Here is a 24,683-nt window from a genome sequence, read left to right on the forward strand (position 1 = left end):
ACTCCTTTTCTTATTTGGAACCAGTCTGTTGTTCCATGTCCAGTTCTAAGTGTTGCTTCCTGACCTGCATACAGATTTCTCAAGAGGCAGGTCAAGTGGTCTGGTATTCCCATCTCTTTCAGAATTTTCCACAGTTTACCGTGATCCATACAGTCAAAGGCTTTGGCATAGTCAATAAAGCAGAAATAGATGCTTTTCTGGAACTCTCTTGCTTTTTCCATGATCCAACGGATGTTGGCAATTCGATCTCTGGTTCCTCTGCCTTTTCTAAAACCAGCTTGAACGTCAGGGAGTTCACGGTTTACGTATTGCTGAAGCCTGGCTTGGGGAATTTTGAGCATTACTTTAATAGCATGTGAGATGAGTGCAATTGTGCGGTAGTTTCAACATTCTTTGGCATTGCCTTTTCTAGGGATTGGAATGAAAACTGACCTTTTCCAGTCCTGTGGCCACTGCTGAGTTTTCCAAATTTGCTGGCATATTGAGTGCAGCACTTTCACAGCATCATCTTTCAGGATTTGAAACAGCTCAATTGGAATTCCATCACCTCCACTAGCTTTGTTCGTAGTGATGCTTTCTAAGGCCCACTTGACTTCACATTCCAAGATGTCTGGTTCTAGATTAGTGATCACATTATCATGACTATCTGGGTCATGAAGATCTTTTTTGTACAGTTCTTCTGTGTATTCTTGCCACCTCTTCTTAATATCTTCTGCTTCTGTTAGGTCCAGACCATTTCTGTCCTTTATCGAGCCCATCTTTGCATGAAATGTTCCCTTGGTATCTCTAATTTTCTTGAAGAGATCTCTAGTCTTTCCCATTCTGTTATTTTCCTCTATTAAGAAATCTGAATATTACACATGCAGTTAGACCTTCCTTGCATCTCACCCTGAATGTCATTTCCTCCCTTACACCTAGAAGCAGTCACATCCTGAATTTGGTGTTCATAATCCTCAAGCATGATATTTTTCACTGCATATACATGTATCTATAAATAATCTTTAGTGATTTCATGAGTTTTAGATTTTATAAAAATGTCTGGGTACACTATTTAGTCATTAATTCAACAAATATTGATACTGAGTTGCTACTATGCCAGGCACTGTTTTTAACACTGGGGACGGGAAATATGCTGGGCAGCTTCACCGAGAGGGCCATCGTCATCACTGGCGTGTTGTGCTCTATCACCGAGTGTGCCAAGCAGCTCTGCCTGGGCATGCTAGAGATGTTCTCTGGGTCCCCACAGTGAAGAGTCATGACTGTAGCTCTCTGTCATCTTTGAGGGCTGCCAAGGTGGGTGCGGTGATGCTGCAAGCTGCGCCTACACCACCCATGGCCTGGAGGAACCAGCACGACATGCCTGCTCAATTCAAGGGCAACACACCATTTCTCGACTCCATATGGCTAAGTTGAACCAGATGGCATCACTTTGCTGTGATGCGTGGTGAGACTGGATTTACCAGAACTGACTCCAGCTTTCCAGAGATAAAAGGCTATTGGGCAAGTTTGGATGCCTTTAGTCAAACCACCCATGAACTCACCATTCTAAATAGCTTAACTGGTTACTTAGTCAGGGGCCAAGGCACCAACATTAATGAGATCTTCCAGATGTCCAGGGCCCAGATCAAAACTGCTGACCCAACGGAAGGCTGTCCTGGAAGGCAGATTGCTATCACTGATTCTGCGGCCAGTGTTAGTGTGGCCCAGAATCTAATCAATGCCAGGCTTTCCTCTGAGAAGGGCAGGTGCTGTAGCTGGAAGAATGTAGGTTCACTCATAAACTTTTTATCCTGTGTCCACATAATCAAATTGTGTGATTTCTAGTCAGTGATTTTCAGGTTTTAAATTATTTCTAACTGTTCAGTTTCTATACAACTTTTTACCATTTGCTAAAAATTTAAAAATCAAATCACATTTTCTGTTCAGCTGTTAATGCTGGGATTCATATTTAGTTTTACAAGCTTTTCTGTTTTTAGTTTTGTTTTGGGCTTTTTGGCTCATGAATTATAGTTATGTTTGTTGATAAGAAATGTAAGAGCAGACTGTTACATTTCAGTTTAGTTCTGTAATGCCAAGAATGTAAAAATTAAAAATGGTTTGGTTAACAACTACCAGAAAAAATAAGAAACTAAACAAAAATTTCTGTCCTCATGGAGTTTGTATTTAGGGGAGCAGAGAAACAATAAACAAGAAGAGAAAGTAAAAACATACAGTATGTTTGATAATATAACTTCCAAGGATTTAAAAAAAAGCATAGAAGTGGGTATGATGTCAGGATGGGGATGGGACAGTTGAAAATTTAGATTGAGTAGCCAGAGAATGCCTTGCTATTTCTAGCCTGCTGCCGTTGGCTATTTTGCTAATTATTAAGTTTTGAGATACATATTTTTAATTAATTCATTTCCATTGCTATATAGCATCCACTGCATGAATTGGAAACAATTCATTTAGTTCGTTGTACTCTCCAGCCCCTTCAGAAAGTTTGATGACCCCCACATGAGAATGTGAGGATGTGAGAGCTGGACCACAAAGGCTGAGCGCTGAAGAATTGATGATTTCAAACTGGTGCAGGAGATGACTCTTGAGAGTCCCTTGGACTGCAAGGAAATCAAACCAGTCAATTCTAAAGGAAATTAACCCTGAGTATTCACTGAAAGGACTGATGCTGAAGCTGAAGCTTCAATACTTTGGTCACCTGATGTGACAAGCTGGCTCACTGGAAAGACCGCGATGCTGTGAAAGACTGAAGGCAAAAGGAGAAGGGGGCGGCAGAGAATGAGATGGTTAAATGCCACCACTGACTCAAAGGACATGAGTCTGAGCAAACTCCGGGAGATAAAGGGGGACAGAAGTGCCTGGCGTGCTGCAGACCATAGGGTCCCAAAGAGTTGGACATTGCTTATCAATTGAACAACAACACACGAGAATATTAACACCATAGAGACATTGGGTGTATCTTGTGCACTGCTTTAGACCCAGGATGTGGAGCACTGGATGCTTCCTGCCCTCTTCTCCCCTCCTCTCTTATCTTTTCCTTCTCTAGTTGGCATAAGAGGATGGACTCAGCAGTCAGTATCATTCAAGACCAAAGAGACTGCCAAGCTCTGGTGGAAAATGAGAATAGCACAATTGCAGAGCTGTGTGCCAGGGATCCTGACAACTAGGTGCTGTGTGTGCAGTGCTTTGTAGATGACGTGTCCTTCCTGAAACTCACCACAATTCAGGACTAAGGGATTTGGCTACAAGGTGCTGTGGTCCCTTAGGAAAGTTACTAACACGCTGAACCAAGAGGATGACTGGTTTGGCCAAAGCTTGACTCATGAGACACACATGTCTGAGCCTTGATATTAGACAGCTGCTTGAAAAGCTGAGTATGTATCATGGTGAGCTTTGGGAAAGGCTCTGAGGAGAGTAGCTTTGGGGGATTCTCATATCATGTATGTCTCAATTCTTAAAGTAATAAACTAAGCAAAGAAACTGCTAAATAATGACCTCTTTGGTGAGGCAGGCTCAACTATCAACTTCTTGGATTCCTTGGAGTCCTGTGTTGGACGATGGTGGTGCAGAGCTAGCTGCCCCATGGCTTACCCCTCTTTTCATCGCTTTCCTGCTTTCACAAGGGCCCTCATGTGCCATGAGCAGACTTGAGCCTGAGAGATCCAGGACCATCCATGACCCAGGAAAGAGGCCCACCAGGCCCTAGAGGCAGACTTTACACCAGCGGGGCAGGGAATTCTGGGTCTGATGGGCATGTGTCTTCAGACATGTGAGTGAAGTAACCAGAGGAGGACCAGAGTGAGGCCTGAAGGGAAGCCTGGATGGCCGGCCAAGTAGCTGAATCCTTCTGGGACTTGGTTTCCTTTTCTGTTAAAACAGTGTAAATCAAACAATTACATAAGGATTTAGTTTTTGAAAACTGAGCCTTTTTTTTTTTTTTTTTTTTTAGCTCTACAAGCCTATAAGTCTCTAAATCTGAAACTTCTAGTGCCTCTGCTTTCTTGAACTTGACAAACACCTTGGACAAATGTGGCAGTAGTAACGCCCTGTGGACACCAGGAGTCATGTTCATCTCAGAGGACCTGCTGAGGCACTGAAGTATCACACTGAGGAAACCAGGCCCCAAATAGCCTGGGTCCAGAGGGCTGAGAGCTTCTGGGGTTGTGGTTCAGGAAGGGGATACTGCTGTCCTTCTAGGGGAAAACATTTCCCCTTTCTCCACAAGCCCCTCCGGCTGCTGGTGCTAACTTCCTCCTCACTGGTCCTGATGCAAATATTCAGGCTGCCACAGAGACCCTTTCTTCCAAGCCCAGAGCTCTGCTGACCTGTTTTCTGCCCCACTTTCCTCTTCTTCTTTCTCTAGGAGATCTAGAGTAGCAGGAACAAATCAAGCTCTCTATGAGCTCTTTACTTAGAGTGAAAGAGATCCTCTTTTGATTCCAGCTGTTCTAAAATCTTGAGTTCCCCAAAGAAGAACAGGAAATTAGAAAAATATGGCAGCAAGTCATACCCCTGGAATAGCTCCCAAGTGGTCTTGTTTTCTAAACTGACTCTTTCCATTTTCTCCTCCTCTTCTTTGTAAATTTTTCTTATTAATCCAGATTGGGAAATTTTTCAATAAATTAAACATGTTCTCAGGAGATTTGGGTCTAGTCTCCAACTTGAATTTTCCTCAAACCCAGGCTAAGTGTGTGCCTGCCTCCTCCCTCTCGAGGTTTCCCTGCTTATGTTTCGCGGCTAAAATTTTTATTTATTTATTTTTTGTGGTACCTTGTGGCTTGTGGGATTTAGTTCCCAGCAGGGAACTCAACCTAGATGCAAACAGTACCCAGCTGACAGTGGATAATGTCTACATGCACTGCCAGTTGGGTGTTGTCGCAAACCCTGTGAGGCAGACTTGCCATGGAACATCAAGGCTAGCTCATTACAGAAGCTTGCTGTGACTGGCACTCCCGGGGCAATTACTCTCACATAAGCTCATGCCGTGATGGCAAGCCATATGGGCATCGGGAATGACCAAAACTACACCAGATGGTGCCCTCAGGGAGAGGAGTGAGTGGGGATAGTTTGTTGAAAGTGTGTTTGCATTTTATTTTCTCTTTAGAAATAACACACACACACGTACACACACACACAACGCAGATCCACTTGAAATGGGAACAGTGCGGAGGCCAGGGCCAGGAGGAAGGCGGCCCCAGGCTTCTCCCTCTGCGGTCTGGTCTGGAAGAAGCGCGTTCTGCGCTCATTTGGTTGCATGAGTTTCCCATCGGATGTTTCAGGTGAGCGAGTCAGTTCCTGTTTCCTTCTGAAAAAGCCTCCAAGTTGGGGTCTATACCGTGTGCCTCCTCTGTGTTCGTCTCTGCGGCCAGGAGGTTGCTTATGCTGGCTGGTGTGACTGACCACATGGCAGAGGCTCCTGCCCTTTCAGCTGCCCACAGTTCTTTTTAAGCTGCAGCAGAAAACCTGGGCAGTGTAGAAGGAGATTAGATGGACTCTGTCCATCTCGGTTTTCTGGTTCGATGGCTTTTAGACTTTAAGTTAAATAGCCGTTGGTCAAGCTCTGAAGGAAGCTCAGCTGAGGGCACTAGAGTCTATCAGATCATCCAGGTTTACAGGTTATGTTTATCTCCTTGTCTGTAATGTTTGGAGCCGATGATCCTGCAGGTTCTTCTGACTCTACGATCCAGATGTTTTAAAGATTCATGCCCCACCACGCATGTACATGTTGACATGTATGTTAGCCACACCTTCTGTAACATTTCTTATGGTGCCTTTTGGTTTGTTTTTTTTTAGCCAAGGAAGTTATCATGTCCTTACTATCTTAAAAGCCAAGAAATCATAATTAAGGTCATCCTTGAGGTGCAGAATTCCCTTTGTCCACTTCCTATAGAAGAAAATTGTTTTAAAATGGGATAATGTAAACAAAACATAATTATTATTTGTTTCATGACATTTACTTATGTACAATGCTCTGCAGGAGGGTTTTTGCAAACTTTTATAAAGGTTGTATGTCACAGAGTCAGGGTGAGGTATTGAACCACACATTTATTATAGAAAAATGCTGATTTAATAAATATGCTGCAGTAGGTTTTCTAGTATCTGCATGCTAAAATGTGACAGGCAAAATAGGAAACGATCACATCCAGTAAGAGGGAAAGTTTGGAGTTAACTGCTGCAGATCACAGATCATGAATGCCCCTTGTCAGGTCCAGAGATGACCTGGTATTACCCCCTTTAAGAGGGTACATGCCAGCTGTGGGTGAGGAGACCACTGACAGTTTTAGGAAAAACTTCTGAAATCAAATTATGTATTTTGAGTTACAAAAGGAATTTGTAACTGCAACTGCTTTCAAAGAATTATTTTCTGCTGGTGTAAACAGCAAATATAAGATTTATAAATGAGAAAGAATGGCTGGAAAATCTCAGCAAAACTAATTTTCTCTGGACAGATGCCTTTACTTAGGTATTTCTGGGCAAAGTCAGCCTTGCCAAGTAGTCATTACGTCTCTGCTGGTCAAGAGAAATGGGGAAAATGCATCACAAATAGTGCCTTGGAAAGGAGTGTTTCAATCATTACCTGCACCCAGCTTTTCTCACAATCAGGAAACTGGGAGGAATGAGAACTTTATGGGAAATTAGGCTTATTGAAAAAAATACTTTGATTTTATTTGATCTACTCTCCAGGTAAGTCAGGAGAAGATGGCTGAATTAATTTGATCCTTTAACACCCCAGGCTTAGGTCGCCTCCTCCAGGACTTTCTCCAGCTCTCCTTTGTTCTCTTTCTGGGGAACTGGGATGAATGTGTTCCTTATGTGCTGTGTCAGGGCAGGAATGTGGAGGCACATATCCCAAGAGTTATGACAGGCCAGGATACATACCTTTTATTGTTACTTCCTTCATCATTTTGAAATTTTTATAAAGAGCAAAGAGCCCTCTTCATAAAACAGAGAATAATCTTTACTCTAGCCAAATGAGACCACCAGTGAAATGAGTGCCAGTTAACTTCCTTACTTTGAAATTCAAACATAAGACCAGATGTATACGTCAAGTATCCCAACAACTGAAATATTTTAATATTCTCTCCTATCTTCCCTGCTTATTTCCAAAATCCAATTTTTTTTTTGCTATAAGCAAAAATATATGAGAAAGTTCGTTTCAAAAATGTTCTCCAATACCATCCGAAAGTTTCCTGATTATAAAATGAAGGTACACAGCTATCTTTGGCCCAGACAAGTGAGGCATGGAAGGGAGGAGGTGAGGGCTGCTATGGGTGGGACTCTCTGCAGGAGGCATGTCTGGGGCCCCTGCAGGCCCAGTGTGTCAGCTGGGTCCTTGAGCCAAGGATCTGCCCCAAGCAGTGGACAGGGAAAGGGTGGCAGAGGTACCTTGGCGTGTCGGCTGGCTCCTGCAGCTCGAGGGTGCAAAGGGAGGTCGTAAGTTTCATTCTGCTGTTTAGCAAAGTTCACAAATACCTGGAGGCAAGAGAAGGGCCAGAGTAGGTAGATAGCTCCAGAAAAGGGCACCCTCCACCCACCCTCCCACCCATCACTTTGTTGTTTCCCACAGTTAATGTTGGAGCAGCCTGTGTCCTGCCCAGGGCACAGGGTTTCCTCTCAGACTTGTGATCTAAGCCAAAGGAGTGCCCGCAAGAGGATCATGGGTAAATGAGGCAGAGTCTCAGCTAGTGGTAGCCTCCTAAACCTCTACAGGAATAACTGAAAAATCAAAGCCAGGAAGACGGGAACTGATCGCTCCAGTTTTCTATTCTCAATTCAATGTGCAGTGTGACCAACTCTTGTCCCTGCCTCCATCTACTTATGCTGGCAAGAAGGTGCTGGGAGCCAGCTCCTCAGAGAGTAAGCAGAGACTTGCCTGTTTCTACTGCTACGCTGAGTAGTCTTTAAGGATATTTATTTTAAAAAGAACAAATACAAACCAATGAAACCCAGAAACAAATGTCCATATGGATGAATGGATAAACAAAACATGGTATATACACACAACTGAATATTATTCAACCTTAAAAAGGGATGATATTCTGACACAGGCTCCCACATGGATTTACCTTGAGGGCATTATGTTAACTGAAATGAGCTAGACGCAAAAGGACAAATACTGTGTGATTCCATGTCTCCGAGGTATGTGGAGCAGTCAACAGAATGTAAACCAGTGGCTAGGGGAGCAGTTCCTGGGGAGTTACCGCTTGATGAGTGCAGAGTTTCAGTTTGGAAAGATGAAAAATTTCTGGAGATGGATGGTGGTGATGGTTGTACAACAATGTGAATATACTTAATGCCGCTGAAGTGCAATGCCACTTAAAAATGATAATTACATATATTTTACACACATATTTTACCACAATAAAAAATGACCACGTTAAAAAAACCTGACACATGGCACATACATTTACCAAAAGTCACTGAATTGTACACTTTAAATAGGTGCATTCTATTGTATTTAAATTAAGCATCAGTAGAGATGATTTGAAAGGAAAAAAGGGCCATCCCCACAAACTGGGAAGGAGAAAAAACATCGTAGTGTTGTGAGGAAGAATGCTGTAAAAAAGTCAGTGAAGTCTGTCGATGACTGAAATACTCTTAGAAAACCATTTCTGATTTTCCAAGTTTGCCCTAATGGACAGAGGGACTTGGCACTTGGGCACGTCCTCCAATGCCCTCGTGTAGATTCCAGCCGAGCGGGGCAGCGCAGCCCAGGCTTTGCCCAGCCGGGCACCCCCCAGCCTTGCCTGGTCCAGGGTGGTCTGCGTGACCGAGTACTCCTCAATGAGCAGGCTATCCTTGTGCGAGACGAGCAGCCGGAAGATCCTGGCCAGGGAGGAGGAGGAGACCTGGAACTGCAGCATGTTGTGGTGCCTCTCTCTCTGGACGCTGCCTGGGAAGTTGCCCTGGAAGAACTGCTCCACGGGGCCCAGGTCAGGAAGCAAGTCGTCCTTTGGGGATCTGATTTTCATCGTGACAATGTAGCCGTCTCCAAACCTGGGGGATGCACATGGCGGTGTGGAACAGGCCTGTTAGCAGCTGGATCTAAGGAAATCCTGAAATGAGGACTAGACTTATCACAAATATTGGGGATTAAAGGCCCTGTAGATCTTGAGAAGAGAAGGAAGCGGCTAGCCACTCCAGCATTTTTGCCTGGAAAATCTCATGGACAGGGGAGCCTGGTGGGCTCCATGGGGTCGCAAAAGAGTCAGACACAACTTAGCAACTAAACCAAAATAGATCTTGCGTGCGTGTTTAAAACTAGGACCGAAAGGGCCATGATGGTTCCTGGAGAGGTGGTTTGACACTAGCTTTTGGAGGTCTTACTGCCTCATGCGATGGAGTGGGTCTCCAGGTCTATGTCACACCTTCTTGTGTCCACCTTCTGGAGACACAGCTGTTCCCTGCTGCACTCCCTTTACCGTATGTGCTGAAGTCAAAGGTTGTCTGAGCCCTGTGCAGAGATCACAGGCTGCCCAGGGCTTCCTCAGAGGTGGAAAGACTGCCTGGGCCTTTAAGACACTGGCCTGGTGGGCGAAAAGGCTTGGGAAGGCAGTGCTTCCCTGGGGAACCTTCCAGAACAAATGGAGCTGCCAGGCCCAGGGCCATGGAGGCCTCCCTCCTTCACTCACCAGGTCACTCGCATGTAGGTCAATGGTCCACTAGAGAGTGAGTGCACGGCCAGATGGCATCCCTTCACACTTACCTCACGGTATACTTATTTCAGTGCTCCATCCAGGATCCAGGGTTGTTTCCCTTTGCAATAAAATGCCTTTACCTTTTACCCCCAGAAAAGTGACCATCCTTCACACAGGAATGTTCCCGCTCACCTGCTCTCCTACAGGAAACTGAGGACTGAGAGGCAAAGGGGGTAGGGAGCATCTGTTCTCCAGCAGGTGGACACTGGAAGCTGCTGACATGGGTCTGGTGACCTCACATGCTGAAGTCCCTGTATAGCGTCCAAGCTGTTGTTACTCAAGACATTATGGGTCTAGTGCCCAGATGCAGCTAACCTATTAGACCTTCATCTCAATTGTTGTTGCATATGATGCGTTTGAAGCCTGATGTGTGCTGTGCAAGACACTCTCCTGGAACATCGAGATGAAGTGTCTTGGCACAGATGCAGTGGGTTATGTGTTCTTCCTTTCACCAACTGGCATGGTGACTTTTTCTATTCTGGGCTCTCAAAATGTGTTTGATAAATAAGTAATAATTTAAAGTCCACCCTTCCTAGTTTATAAAACATATCAGAAGGCAAGGGAGTATGGTATTATTATCCAAAGCTTATTTTAAGTGTTTGTCCACTTTGGCACACAAACTGTTATTAATAACACATTATTTACAGCAGTTTACAATTTATAAGGACAGGATAATCCTACTAATGATTACTGGCATTGCTGGTTTGTCATATAATACATGGTCATTTCCCAAACTCAAAAGCATATGATTCTGTATTTTCCAAGTCTCCTGTAAATGTGTTGTAATACTTTCATAATTTAAAAAATAAAAAAGAAAGAGGAAAAAAAGCATATGACATGCCAGAAAGAAACTGACTGTTCAGGCTGTTTGGTCTCTGGATTGCTCCCATGTTGGTTGTGGACTCATTAAATAGGTCACGGGTTCTGGATTGTTGGGATGAGTGGTGTGATAACGAGGCAGTGGTAATGACCCTCTCTCATCCCAGCTGGGCTCTCATCCCAATTTGCCCCTTTCCGAATCCCCATCTGGAGCCTCAGCAAGCCTTCAGCCACAGGCTGTTAGCCCAGTAAAGAAGAGCTGCATTCAGCACGCTGGTTTTCTCTACCTGCTGCTGCAGAATCAGGCTCAGATACCTCTGCCCGTGGCATGGGGGAGCAGCAAGACTCTCTCACATGTCAGAAAACTGCACAGGGCCTTGTTGACTCCCCACTTCTCCCCCGAAGGTAACAAAGGCAACACCCCACCATATCCTTACTTGGACTTGAGGTGCTGGATGGTGCCCAGACACTGAAAGGCGCCCTTCACCATGATGGCCAGCCGGGTACACAGGGCCTCGCACTCTTCCATGCTGGGGGCAGGGAGAGAGCAGGTGAGGGCTGAGAGGACTGGACTCCATCACCCGCCTGCCCCACCTCAGCCCCTGGGAATCTCTTGCCTGTGGGAAGTGAGGACCACGGCTCTCCCTTCTCTGATGATGCCCATGATAGTGTTCCACAGCATGCGGCGCGCCTGGGGGTCCATGCCTGTGGTGGGCTCATCCTGTGGGGAGGGAGAGGGCAGAGGGCAGAGGGCCAGGCTGGGAGCCAGCCTCCCCCGGTTCCTGCACACTCCTTGGCTGCACCTTCCTCTCTCTGAGCGATGTTGCTCTCTGGCAGACAGTGCACAAAGTCGCTCCCCCATGGGCAAGAGCCGGGGAAGGCAGCACAGGGCATGGAAGGCAGGAGGTGAATCAGGAGCATGAAGAAACATCAGCACGCCTCTAGATCTGTTTTAGCCCATGAATGAGTCAAAATTCATTAAAGCAATGATAGAACTATTTTTAAAAAAGAAAATAAAATTCTCTACGTGTGCTTGCAAGGAAGCAGGAAGAAAGCTCAGGTGACTTTTCAGGGTCCTTTCAAGTCCTGTGACCCATGCCCTCATGAACCCCAGACTGCCTGGGAACAGGGCTTTGGGCCTGGTCTAGCTGTGGCGAGAACCACATGAGCCTTTGCTCCAGGCCAGCGCTCCTGTCCAGTTAGGACCTCAAAGAGGCAACCCACTCCAGTATTCTTGCCTGGAGAATCCCATGGACAGAACAGCCTGGCAGGCTACAGTCCGTAGAAAGAGTTGGACATGACTGAGCAACTTTCACCTTCACAGGCCTCCTCAGGCAGAGCTAAGTTTTGACCAGTCACTGACATTCTGCAGAAGGGCTGAATTTCCCTGCTGTGAGCCTGAAGCCCCACTAGAGGCTTCCCAGGAACTCAAAGTAATAATGTGTTTTGACTCTGATTTCCCCCAAGAGCTGTGAACCAAACATTGGACTGATTCACTCAATATGAGCAGTATAGGAACAACCCAGACAAACACAGACCGCTGCAGTTCCTAAATCCGCTGGCTCAAACACAGAGATGTGGCCCTCGGCTCTCGCGAGCCCTCGGGTGGCCTCCAGGGTCCTCACCAGCAGCACCAATGGTGGGCAGCCTATGAGCGCAATGGCTGTGGAGAGCTTCCGCTTATTTCCTCCACTGTAGGTGCCAGCCAGGCAGTCTGCATAGAGAGACAGGCCCAGGCTCTGAATACTCCAGTTTGTCACCTAGGGAGGAGAAAGAAATCCCATTTGGGAAAAACAAACAAGCAAACACCCCAGCAATTCAAAGTCTGGGCTCCTAGATCTCACTCCTCCAGGATGACAGACCCAGTGAGGCCAAAACATGACAACTTATGGAGCAGCTCATGGCCTTCAAGGGCCAGGCATCTCCTTTCCAGTCTCAGATCCTTAGATCCCCGTACGGTTTGGTCTGCTTCACATCCATTGGATGCAACTCCCTGAGAAATAGTCTTCAGCCTTTCCAGAGCAGGACAACGCTTCTTACCCAGTGTCCTGGACGATGGTTAGGAGTGGAAGAGGAAGAACTCTGGCTCCAAATGACATAAACCCACTTATTCATTTACTTAGTCCTATAAAACATGTAAAATTGTTTCAGGAGTGCTATTCCTATGCCTCTATAAAAAACAAATTGACTGGGAAGAGCTCATAGTCTGTTTGTAGTTCTTTATCTCCACTCTGCCTGCCCAGGACTGAGGATAACAATCGAATACTGTGTCATCAGCTATTTGTATTAGTTCTTTCCTTCCCCTTCCATATGATTATTACATTCATTTGAAATAAAATTGGATTAGTTGGTTTTAGTTTGCTTTCAGTGTTAGGATTTCTTTCTGTTTTCACTTTTACCTCTTTCTCATTCTTACTGAGTTAGTTTTATTTATTGAATATGTAGAATGTTAGCCTGATTACAAAAGTTTAAACTATACAAAAACATGTCCTGACAGAAGTGTTACTCCCTCCCATTTCCCCTTCACCCTGTTTCCCTCTTGCTGATCACCACACTCATTGATTTCCCGTTTATCCTTCCTGTATCTCTATTTGTGAAGGCAAGCAGACGTATTTATGCTTTCTTATTTGCCCTACTTTCTTCCATGAAAAAGTAGCATTCTACGTGTGCTCTTTTACACTTTGCTTTCTTCATTTAACAGTATTTCCTTGAAAAAAAGTCGGTATCATTCACAGAGCTATTTTTTTGGTTTTGATTTTTCTTTTTGGCCACACCAGGCACGGCATGTGGGATCTTAGTTCCCCAACAAGGGATCAAACCCATGCCCCTGGCAGTGGAAGCACAGAGTCTTAATTGCTGGACCACCAGGGAAATCCTGGGCTTTTTAAAATAGCTGCATAAGACCTTGCTGCATGTATTTATGGCATAAATTATTCAATCAGTTTCCTATATGCCTGAACAGTTAGCTATTTCCAATATTTTATGACTAAAGTGTAGTGAATATGCATTTTTGAATGTGTATTTTGTACTGTGGGATGTGTGTCTTCAGGGTAAATGCCCAGCAGCGGGATGGCTGGATCAAAGGGTAAATGCATATATCATGTTGTTAGATAGGAGGGTGGGAATTTTTTTTCATCTGGTTTGTTGACTGCTATACTCTTGTTTTCCAGAAGAGTACTTGGCATACAGCAGACACTCAGTTGAGCATTTGTTGAATGAATTAATGGATAGCATGCTCTAGTTTTCCCATATCTAAATAAATGAATTCTCATGAAGCAGGTTCATGGCTTACCAAACTATTAAGTGGACACAATAAACCAAGTTAATTTACCCTCTCAATTTCCTCTGCTGGTACACCTCGAAGCCGGGCATAAAGGTAAAGATGTTCTCGCCCTGTAAGCAGGTCATCGATTGCATCAAACTGAGGACAGTAGCCCATACTTTGATGGACGTCAGAAATATTGGTCAAAATACTGCAAGAAGAAAAAACAGTTAGTAGGTTTCCTTCACAAAATGGGTAACCAGAGATCTGGGACTGGAGGAGTTTCTGCCAAAACGATACTAAAGCTCCCTCTCCTCTTCCCATTTTTGCTTTAAAAATGTGAACAACATTTAGAAATCAAAGTAGGGGTTCTTTGGTTAGAAACTGATAAACTCCAGGAGTTCTGAGCTTTGAATCCAGTTGGATTCTCCTAGATTTCCCTATCTAGGATAAACTGAATACCTGTTACCCAAAGACAGCTGTGCTTTTAGATTGGATCACCTCATGTGTGAGTTTAAAAACAAAGGGAAGATCAAACTTAAGAAAAGGAGCAATGTTTTTTGATCCCTTTCAAATATTTGGGAAGTAGCTAGAGAAGATGCATGCTTCCCAGTGGAAGTGAATTTTCTACTTGTATTTAATGACAGAGATACTGTCAGTGAAAGAGGAACCAATCAGATCACCACACAGAGCAAGAGAACTGCAGAAGAGATGAAGAGATGAAATGAGTTCTGTTAACTCCCTCTAATCAATGTATTCTCCTCCACTAAAAAGTACATTGCCTTGATGAAAAAACAAACTGACCACAGACTGGTCCAATTTTCTTGCTCCTTCTCTCATAGCTTAGGGTCTAAGAATGAAGGATAGATGCAGTGGTATGGGACAGAGAGAGGCCATGTACTTCCCTACTGTGACAAAACCATTTAGGTGTGGCCAATTAAAATCGCTCAGGGGAGCAAGGAGGGTACTTCACCAAATCCACAGGAATTACTACACTTAACAGCCCCAATCCTGTGTCTTAAACCTATAGTTTCTAGCTTCTGTCTTGATTTTACCTGCGTCTCATTTTGATGTCTCATGGTAAATCTTCTTTCATCCCCTTGCTCTCCACTCCCTGCCCTCTCCCCTTTTGCTTCCCATCATGAAGTCATTTGCTTGGTTGTAGGCCAAGCTAGATCTGAAGATGAGGTGGAACCAGTCATGGCCTGGCTCCACCTCTGCCATTCTCTTTGCTCTAGACCCAAAAGCAAGGCTGGGAAGGCTGGGGAACCAAATTCATCCTGTCTGAGCCAGTGAAGAATGCTTAGGACTCTCCTCACCCAGGGAGCATTGGGCCACGTTGGTGATGGCTTTCCCCAGGCAGGCAGAAGTTGGTTTGATGTCAGCAGTGGCTAACTCCACTCATAAACCAGGACAGAGAGTTTCTCTGGGCACAATATGTGTGAGCTCTGCTATTCAAGGAGCAGCTTGTAAAGAGGCAGACAAGTGCCAGCTCATGTTTTCTGTCCTGTCCTGTCCAAGACCAGTCTGTTTCCATGCTCCTTATTTCAGAGAGCAGCAGGCACTCTCCCAGAATCCAAGGGCACATGCCAGTTCTCCCTTTATAAAAGAGTCTTGGCCAGCAAAGCCAAGTGTTGGCACAGAAATAGCCAATGCAGATTAAAGCTTCCGAGGACTCCTGAACAAGCCCCACCTAGAAACGCAACCCAGAGAAAGGGTGCTTCACCACAGACGTTCTTAATCTGGGACCTAGGGGTTCCTGTAGGGTCATAACTGTGCTTCAGGGCTCAGGCAATCCCCTGAAACTGTCAGTAAAGAACATATGAAGAGAGGCAATGGGAAGCAACTTTTATAGGTACATGTGTTCATCACATGATTAAAGGGTCAGAGGCTTATGACCCACAAAAGACTAAAAACCGCTGATTTGGTGCTTCCAGAGTTTCCTGAGAATTCATGCTAAGGGAGGAATCTTTTAACAATCACAATTCAATTCAGTTCTCCAGACAGTCTTAGACTTTTCAGACCATGTTTGCTGGGAGGTCTGTACCTCCATACAGATCTTTCAGGCTCTCAGAGTCATCCTCAGATACAGGGTAGGGACGAGGACATGCCTCAGGACCTGGGAGAGACACCCTGAGGCAGGATAACAGAACACTCACCTCTTGCCCGTGACAGTGGCATCGCCTGAGGTCACTGGCGTGTCCCCAGTGAGCATCTTGAACGTGGTTGTTTTGCCAGCTCCATTCACTCCCAGGAGGCCAAAGCACTGAGGGAGAACACACAGAACTAGCCTCGCTCTGAAGCCCAAGGTCAGAGTGTCAGGCCCCAGGGCAAGCAGGACCCAGGCTGCCATATAAAGGTGATTAGCCATTTATGGCCTATGGGAGCAGAATGTGTCATTTGGCATGAGGGTGATTGTGAGCTGAAGGCAAATGGGAAGAAGCAGACATAAGACAAGCTGTCTGCCTTCCCCTTATTTGCCTCAAAGCAAGACATAAATTTACAAGGTGTTCCCCTTTCCTCTCTATCAAGATGGACAAAAGTAATCACTGGAGACAACTTTAGACTCTTACTAGCCTGGAGACGACACTGCTGCTGCTGCTGCTGCTAAGTCACTTCAGTCGTGTTCAACTCTTAGCGACCCCATGGACCACAGCCTACCAGGCTCTTCCATCCATGGGATTTTCCAGGCAAGAGTACTGGAGTGGGGTGCCATTGCCTTCTCCAGGAGACGACACTAGAGGAATCTTTATCACAAGCTTTAATAACTAGCCTTATGTGCCATTATTTTCACATACAGGGCTTCTCTGGAGGTCAGATGGTAAAGAAACTGACTGCAATGCAGGAGACACAGGATATGTGGGTTTGATCCCTGGCTCGGGAAGATCCCTTGAAGTAGGAGTGGCTACCCACTCCAGTATTCTGGAGAATTCCATGGACAGAGGAGCCTGACAGGCTACAGTTCATGGGGTCACAAACAGCTTACCCACACACTTTCCTGCAATCCACCCTTCTAGAAACTGTAAGTCCATCTCCTTTCTCTTGTAACTTCCCTAACAATGTACTGTTCCTTTGCTAAGGTGCCACGTGAGCCCAAGTTCTAACCACCCCTTTGGGGTAGTCATTGCTCCTGCGCAGGTACAGTGCACATGCTAGCAAACTTTCTCTTTGCTTCTCTCTCATTACTTCATCTTTTATCAGTCCAATTGATAGAGCACTGGCTCCAGAACCTAAGAGGGCAGTAGGAAGCAGAATTTTCCTCCTTGACAGTGACTGCTGAGCACTTGAATGCATCTACGTGTACTATAAGATTAAATGCACACTAGATTTTGAAGATTTAGAACAGTAACAAAAAAGAATGTAAAATATAAATGACATTTTATATGACTTACATGTTGAAGTAAGTATATCTGATACTACTTCAGATATATTGGACAAGATTAATGATTAAGACTAATTTCACCTGCTTTTCCCCCTATGGCTACTGGGCAATTAGAATGACCTACGTGGCTTGTGTTTTATGTCTGTTGATCAGCTCTGTTTCAGAGGAGACCAGAGACATGCATGGGAGCTGGTTTCCTGAGGTTCCTTCACATGTGGCCCATAGAGTACCCACCTCTCCGGGGCGGACTCCCACACACAGCCTGTCCACTGCTGGGCTGGAGGTGCCTGAATAAACCTGCAAGATCAGAGAAAGTGGACGGAGGACTAACAGAGGGTTAAACGGGGGAGGGCAAGAGAGCAAACGATGGCTTAGGTGAAGGTTACACATCGACACGGATGTGATAGAGGTGCTGTGAGCACTGAGAGTGTTGAAGCTGAGCCCCTGTGCGGAAATGGAGTGCAGGAAGATTCATTAGCAGGGCTCAGTTGCAGCGGCTCTTGCTGAAGCCCTGTGTCAGTGCCCAAGATAAATGCTAGGGAAAGTGCCTGAAAGTTCTTGGAAGACTAATTACAACAAAGATGACAATCTCACATAAAATTGGGAAAAGGAATTGCTTGCATTAGTATATTGCCTATTCTACAGAAGGCAAATCACAGCATCGTGCCATCTTAGTCCAACGGGCACCTCCAAACTAACATTTCTGTATCTATTCCCTTACCTTGGTGAGTTCATTTAGCCGTAAGATATCAGTTTTATTTCCTCCACTAATAATTCTCTGTCTTTCTTCAGCCACATCATCATCTTCATCTATGACGGGCTCCTTTGCAGGCTCAGTAGTCCTAGGGGAAGACAAGAGGACAGAGAGGGCTGGTGCACAGCGTCCTTAGCGCTGTCCTTTCATCGTACCCTCTGCTCATTCACTGGCCTCTACCCCAGCCTAGCCTTCCACCCCTAACGCTTGACTCTCAAAAGGACTCTGCACAGGAAAGATGTCAGGCATTAGGCAGAGAAGGCAAGCGCTCGAGACCAGAGTCTGCCCTGGTCTCCAGTCCTGGCCTCCCTGTGTGTGATGGTGAGGATGCTGCCGAACCTCTCCAAACCTCGCCTCCTTCAACCATAAGACAGGGAGCGGGTGGTAAGAACATCTGCCTCATGGGATTGTGGTAAAGACGAACTTGGCACAGGGTCTGGCATAGAGTCAAGACTCAAAACCTGGTAGCTGCTATCATGATAGAACCCTTCATCTATGGTAAGCACTCAACAAATGATAGTTACTAGCAACCAAGCCTCCTACTTCTTTTAGTCCATCAGGTTATCTCCTGTCCCAAACTATAGTTTTCCATCAGCTGTAGGTTAAAACCTTAACTCCTCAGCTGAAATCCCAGAGACCTGCAGTCAGGCCCCACCTACTCTTCCCACTCATCCTCCCATTAATCTTTCTTTTTTTATTCAAAAAATTGTAGAGAGTTTTATTATTGCAGTTAATGGTGTTATTATTGGGAGAGTCCCTTGGACAGCACTGAGATCAAATCAGTCAATCCTAAAGGAAATCATCCCTGAATATTCATGGGAAGGACTGATCCTGAAGCTGAAGCTTCAACACTTTGGCCACCTAATGAGAAGAGCTGACTCACTGGAAAAGACCAGTGATGCTGGGAAAGGCTGAGGGCAGGAGGAGAAGATGGCAACAGAGAATGAGATGGTTGGATGGTATCACTGACTCAATGGACATGAGTTTGAGCAATGTCTGAGAGATGGTGAAGGACAGGGAAGCCTGGCATGCTGCAGTCCATGGGGTCACAAAGAGTTGGACGTGAATTAGTTACTGAACAACAACAACATTGGTAGAGAAATTACATTCCAAATGGCCTGGCCCACCCAGTTAGTGAGTCAAGAAACAGAGAGTAGCAGAATTATATCCAATCTCCTTATCGTCCATTTGAGGAAACAGGTTCACAGAGGGGCAGACACTTCTGTCAGGTCAGGTCCTACAGCTCAGAGCCCTGCCTCCCTGCACTGGATGGTTCTCCTGCAGCACAATTACTCTCCAGTAATTAATTCCGTAATACTCAAACCCTTTTGAATATGTACACTCAACATAATTTTGAAAAGCTTTAAGTAGATACCTAAATTTTCTCCCCACACTTTTTTTTTTGGCCATGTCGGGTGGCGTGTGAGATCTTACCCATTTATCTCTTGGACTGACTCCTCCACCAACCATAGCTGCATCTCCCCATCTACCCTCAGCTCCCAGCCCGGGTTAGGCTTTCCCAGCTCCCAGCCCCTGCAGGCATTTCCAGTGGCTCAGTGTTATTGTTCTCCTGCCCTGCCGAGCAGAACCCTCACCATCCTTAACAACACAGCCTCTTCTCGGAACACCCTGAGTACCCTGGCCTACACGCTCTCCTCCCTCCGTTCCTGGCCATATCCAGTTCATTACAAAGTTTTGTCTAACAGACTTCTTACTATTTCCTCCATCAACTTCTTTTACTCTTTCCTAACACCCTTGCTCCTTTCCAGGCTACCCCTGTCTCTTGCCTAGGTAACAAAGCAGCTTCCTGTCTCATCTCTCCGTTTCTAATGCTTGCAAATCATGTCATCTCCCTGATTAAAACACCCCAACGACTTTTTGCTGTCCTCAGGCTTAAATTCTAAGTCCTCACCAAGGTGAGGGGGCATTTCATGACCTGACTCTGCCTTCTTCTCCACTCATCTCTCACCGCCTCCCCCATCCCAACCCTCTCCTTTCACAGCCATTCTGAACTCCCCACATGTGTGCATACCCACTACCAAGAGTACCGTTCTTCCCTCCTCTCCTTTTTCTCCTTTCCTGGTTGTTTCTCAGGATGGGCCCTGTTGTCTTCTTGAAGCCAGAGATTCTGAACACTTCTCTGGTCCTCTTCCTGGTCTAATACAGAAGGACACACTTGATGTGTTGACATCAGAGTTTGAAGCTAAAGTGTGTCTGTTTTAGTAAATAACCCTTGCTTCTCTCCCACCCAAGGCCTCTTAAAGGGGTGCCCTGCCCCCCCCCAAAAAGAGGTAGCCAAAGCTGCAGAGGGGGGCCTGCAAGGACTGAGGGTCCCATGGACAAATCCTCCCGCTAGAACCACTTTCTGGCCATGTATTTTTATTCTAAGTGTGTTGACATTCATTATCTTATTCAACCTCTTTCCAATAACTCAATTCCCTGAGGATTAAAAGCTAAAGACCAGTCCTCTGAGTCTTTATTTATATGTGCCCACATTTGGCCTGAGAGGGTGAGAGGATAAGAGGGTAAGGGACAAACACTGTCCAGGAAAGCTTGTTCTGAGTGCCCAGTGACTTGCAGTTCAGCCCTCTGAGTCGAGGCCAGTAAATATCAACTTGGGTTGCAGAGGGGGCTGCCTTCTGGAAACCTGAGCACACACTTCAGAATGAGGCAGGGCCTTGAGCAACAGAATGGGAAGAAAGGCATGGCTGGGCTGGGTCAGGGTTGGCAGACAACCCTCTTGCTCCCCAACCAGGGGGGCATGACCACTGCTCCACCCCCGCCACACTGCACCTGGCCGCCTTCACCTCAAATATCACCCTCCGCATTACTCACTTCCCCCTCTGCCCTGTCCCCACTCTCAGATCTCTAATTAGCAAAGGGGCCTGATTTGTCCATTTCCTCATGAATGCATGTATTGATTTCCTAGTACTTTGGATATCAATTAATCATTATCATTTGTGATGCTATGATCCAATTTAATATGATTATATGTTTATTAAAAGAATGGGATTAAATACTAGTGATTGAAATTAATCGTGTTATATTCTAAACACTTTAAAATTTTCACAAATTCTAATGTGACTATTTTAATGTGTCTCTCCTTGCATTATTCAGAACAAGCCAGGCTTTGAGAGCATAACAATCTTTACGGAGTGGGGCTCATGAGGAAAGAGATGACCACATGGATGTGAAATCAAGTCCCCTGACTGACAGATGTGAGGAGCTGGGCTTGGTACCAGTGGCGGAGCATACCATCGGCTGAAGAAGAACTGGTATTGGATGAGGAGCGTCAAGAGGAAGTACACCACACCTTCTATTGCCATGGCAGCCAGGTTCTTCCCAATCAGGTCCCACTGGAATGGATTTGAAGAGTGCTCCTCACCTGGGGATGCAGACCACCAGAAAAGGACAGGAATGAAGTCCTGCTGTCCCTGCCGTCCCAAGACCTAGTTACAACACTAGGCTCAGCTAGACCACGCCTTATACAAGGGATTAAGTCAGTGACAAACCCGAGTCTCTGCATTGTGTTTAGTTTCTCAGTTGTGTCTGACTCTTTTCGACCCCATGGACTGCATGCAGCCTGCCAGGCTCCGCTGTCCATGGAGATTCTCCAGGCAAGAATACTGGAGTGGTTGCCATGACCTTTTCCAGGGGATCTTCCCAACCCAGGGATTGAACCAAGTCTCCTGCAATGCAGGTGGATTCTACCATCTGAGCCATCACCCGAGTCTCATATTGGCTCAAGTCAGAGTAGGAACTGTCCCTGATCCCTCCTATGCTCCTCAGCCATGGACACAGAAGCACCCTGATTCCTTCTAGTATCAGGAAAAAATCCCAGACCAACCAGGTGCCCCCGGACCCAGTCCAGGCTGCAGGTTGGTCATAGAAACTCCCACTGGAGCCCTCCCAGTCTTGGAGGATCCAGGGCCACATGACTGCTACCCACCAAACCGGGCATAGACGTCTGTCACTGCCTGGCTCAGTGCCAGGTCAATGAGACCCCGGCCCAGGCAGAAGTGAGGGAAGATAATGAGCAGCTTCCTCAGCATGGCATTGATCCTGAGCAGCGTCTGAAATATAGAAAAGCAGGACAGTCAGTGATGGGGCCAAGCCTGTCCGCCCCCTCCTGAGTGGAGTTGGGCCAGGGGATGGTGTGCAGCCAGAGGGGCCTGGCTGCTGGAGGGATCTGTCAAGCAGATAGGAGGCTTGGGAATACTCACAGGAGGTGTCCCTAGCCAGCAGCCTGCTTGGGGAGCTTTCACAGCGGATTCACTTTGAAATTCCACAGGAAGCCCCCCAGGCTTTTGTTACCAGGAGATGCAGCAGCTGCTGGGCCTGTGGCCTGGACTCTCCCTCTTTGGGTACAGCTGTGGGCTGCATTGGAGCTCAGGCTCTGTCACTGGTGGTGTCTCAGCCTCGCTTGTACCAAAGCGGAGAGGGCCCCTGCGCATCTCCTAGCTCTGCCTCTCAGCTCCCATAGGACAGCAATGGCTGTCTGCAACTGTCACCAGCAGAAAAGATGGCCGGAGATCCTCCCTGGTGCCTGGGGTATGCTGGGGACTTGTTTTCAGGTGGTAGACTGTATTTGCTGTATGAGCCTTAAGTGTCAGTGTCAGGCAGAGGGGACACCAAGGGGCTGAGGCTGACCTACTTTTCTGGCCCATCCCTGCTGTACAACCTCCTTCCTCTCTGGCCTCTTCACTTTCGCTTAGTCACCTCATCTCCGCCTATCTACCCCTCCCCACTGTCCCTCTACACTCTTCCTGGAAGGCACTACGTTCTTCTCTCTAGGCCCTTGCACTTGTAACTTCTATTAACTATTGCTATTAGTGAAAAGAATGCTCTTTCCCCTCCTGCTCTCTGGCAGATAACTGCCCTTCTTTAGAAACCTAGCTCAAATACTCTCTTCTAGCCTAAACCTTTCCAGATTCCCATGGAAAAACATCGAACCCTCTCTTAGAGAACTTACCATGTCACCATGATTAATTTTTTTTTAACCTGCATATTTTCTCCGCTAGTCACTGGTGCCCAGAGAGCAGGAACTGGGTCCAAATTATTTTGGTGTCCTTCCTAAACACCTGACACCTGATTAGCTCAGTGTAGGTACTTCATTGTTTATTAAGTGGGTTAATAAAATACTACTTATTCCAAGCTAGGTTTGAATTGAATTCCTCTATCAGGGTCCTGCTGACCCACTCTGGTCTGTGGTGCTTTATCAGTCTTGCTCCTTTGATGTTCTGTCACACGCTGTCTCATGGAAGGTTATGAACCTCCATTTATATCAGTTCCTAATTTGGTGTGCAGATCATTTCCTCACCGGAAGGGAGTTCCTGGGGCCACAGTGGTTTATATTGGCACATTCATCACACGGTGCTCTCCTAGTGGATGTCTCTGTGACCTGAGGAGCCTCCTGTGGGATTCTGGGAATTTCTGCAGCATCCATCTATTCCACAATTTAGGGGGAAGCAATCAGCTTTTTTTATGCAGGAGAGGGGTACACACTCAGTAATTGTTGGCTAAATGAGTGCAGCCGGCAGGAGTGGGATGTTTTGAGTTTAAGGCTCAACATTCAGAAAACGAAGATCATGGCATCTGGTCCCATCACTTCATGGGAAATAGATGGGGAAACAGTGGAAACAGTGTCAGACTTTATCTTTTTGGGCTCCAAAATCACTACAGATGGTGACTGCAGCCGTGAAATTAAAAGATGCTTACTCCTTGGAAGAAAAGTTATGACCAACCTAGATAGCACATTGAAAAGCAGAGACATTACTTTGCCAACAAAGGTCTGTTTAGTCAAGGCTATGGTTTTTCCAGTGGTCATGTATGGATGTGAGAGTTGGACTATGAAAAAAGCTGAGTGCCGAAGAATTGCTGCTTTTGAACTGCGGTGTTGGAGAAGACTCTTGAGAGTCCCTTGGACTGCAAGGAGATCCAACCAGTCCATTCTGAAGGAGATCAGCCCTGGGATTTCTTTGGAAGGACTGATGCTAAAGCTGAAACTCCAGTACTTTGGCCACCTCATGCGAAGAGTTGACTTATTGGAAAAGACTCTGATGCGGGGAGGGATTGAGGGCAGGAGGAGAAGGGGACGACAGAGGATGAGATGGCTGGATGGCATCACTGACTCGATGGACGTGAGTCTGAGTGAACTCCGGGAGATGGTGATGGACAGGGAGGCCTGGCGTGCTGCGATTCATGGGGTCGCAAAGAGTCGGACATGACTGAGCAACTGAACTGAACTGAAGCTTTTATTTTGAAGTAACACACTCTATTAAGATGTGGAGAGTTGTGAGCCTGTGACAGAAGCAACTCTAAAGAGCAGCATATTCAGTCTTCCAGGATGCTCCAGTCATTAGTGGAGTCTGTTCTCATCCACCTCCTTTCTGGGGTCTGACTGTGATGTGGTACATTTCTTATTAGTCACGGGACAACTGGGGTTTTGCTTCTTGCTTAGTGGCTACAGAAAGCCTGATGAGGTCAGGGAAAGAGTTGCTCTCAGGAAGCCATGTGACTGGGTGGTTAATGCAGGTTTGCCTTGGGTCCTCCCAGCAAGGCCTGGAGGCAGGCGTGGGGAGAGGGGCCACAGGACAGGTGTGCAGATGTGCTGGCTGGTGCCCACCCTCTCAACTGCAAAGACCTTCCGAGAGAGAGAAGGGCAAGAGAGGTGCTGGGGACACAGGCACACGGAAGAGCCCACTGATTCTCGGGAATGTTTCCAGGACAGCCAGGGCTCAGACACAGAGGACCGGGGGAGCAAGCGCAGAG

General features: G+C 46.3%; 1 protein-coding gene across 1 annotated transcript in view; it reads right to left on the minus strand.

Moving 5' to 3' along the window:
• Window positions 5,114-24,683, minus strand: part of ABCA4 (ATP binding cassette subfamily A member 4) — a 138,448-nt gene continuing 118,878 nt past the window's right edge. Inside the window, exons 37-48 of the mRNA XM_018045782.1 lie at window positions 21,862-21,985; window positions 21,168-21,297; window positions 17,880-18,000; window positions 17,393-17,455; window positions 15,936-16,042; window positions 13,846-13,987; window positions 12,140-12,274; window positions 11,132-11,235; window positions 10,952-11,044; window positions 8,745-8,994; window positions 7,384-7,470; window positions 5,114-5,881 (exon numbers count right to left, since the gene is read on the minus strand). Coding sequence (XP_017901271.1) covers window positions 5,846-5,881; window positions 7,384-7,470; window positions 8,745-8,994; window positions 10,952-11,044; window positions 11,132-11,235; window positions 12,140-12,274; window positions 13,846-13,987; window positions 15,936-16,042; window positions 17,393-17,455; window positions 17,880-18,000; window positions 21,168-21,297; window positions 21,862-21,985 — 1,392 coding nt within the window. The 3' untranslated portion in view covers window positions 5,114-5,845. The remainder of the gene's footprint in view (window positions 5,882-7,383; window positions 7,471-8,744; window positions 8,995-10,951; window positions 11,045-11,131; window positions 11,236-12,139; window positions 12,275-13,845; window positions 13,988-15,935; window positions 16,043-17,392; window positions 17,456-17,879; window positions 18,001-21,167; window positions 21,298-21,861; window positions 21,986-24,683) is intronic.

Source organism: Capra hircus, chromosome 3 (assembly GCF_001704415.2).
Source record: "Capra hircus breed San Clemente chromosome 3, ASM170441v1, whole genome shotgun sequence".
Lineage (NCBI taxonomy): Eukaryota > Metazoa > Chordata > Mammalia > Artiodactyla > Bovidae > Capra > Capra hircus.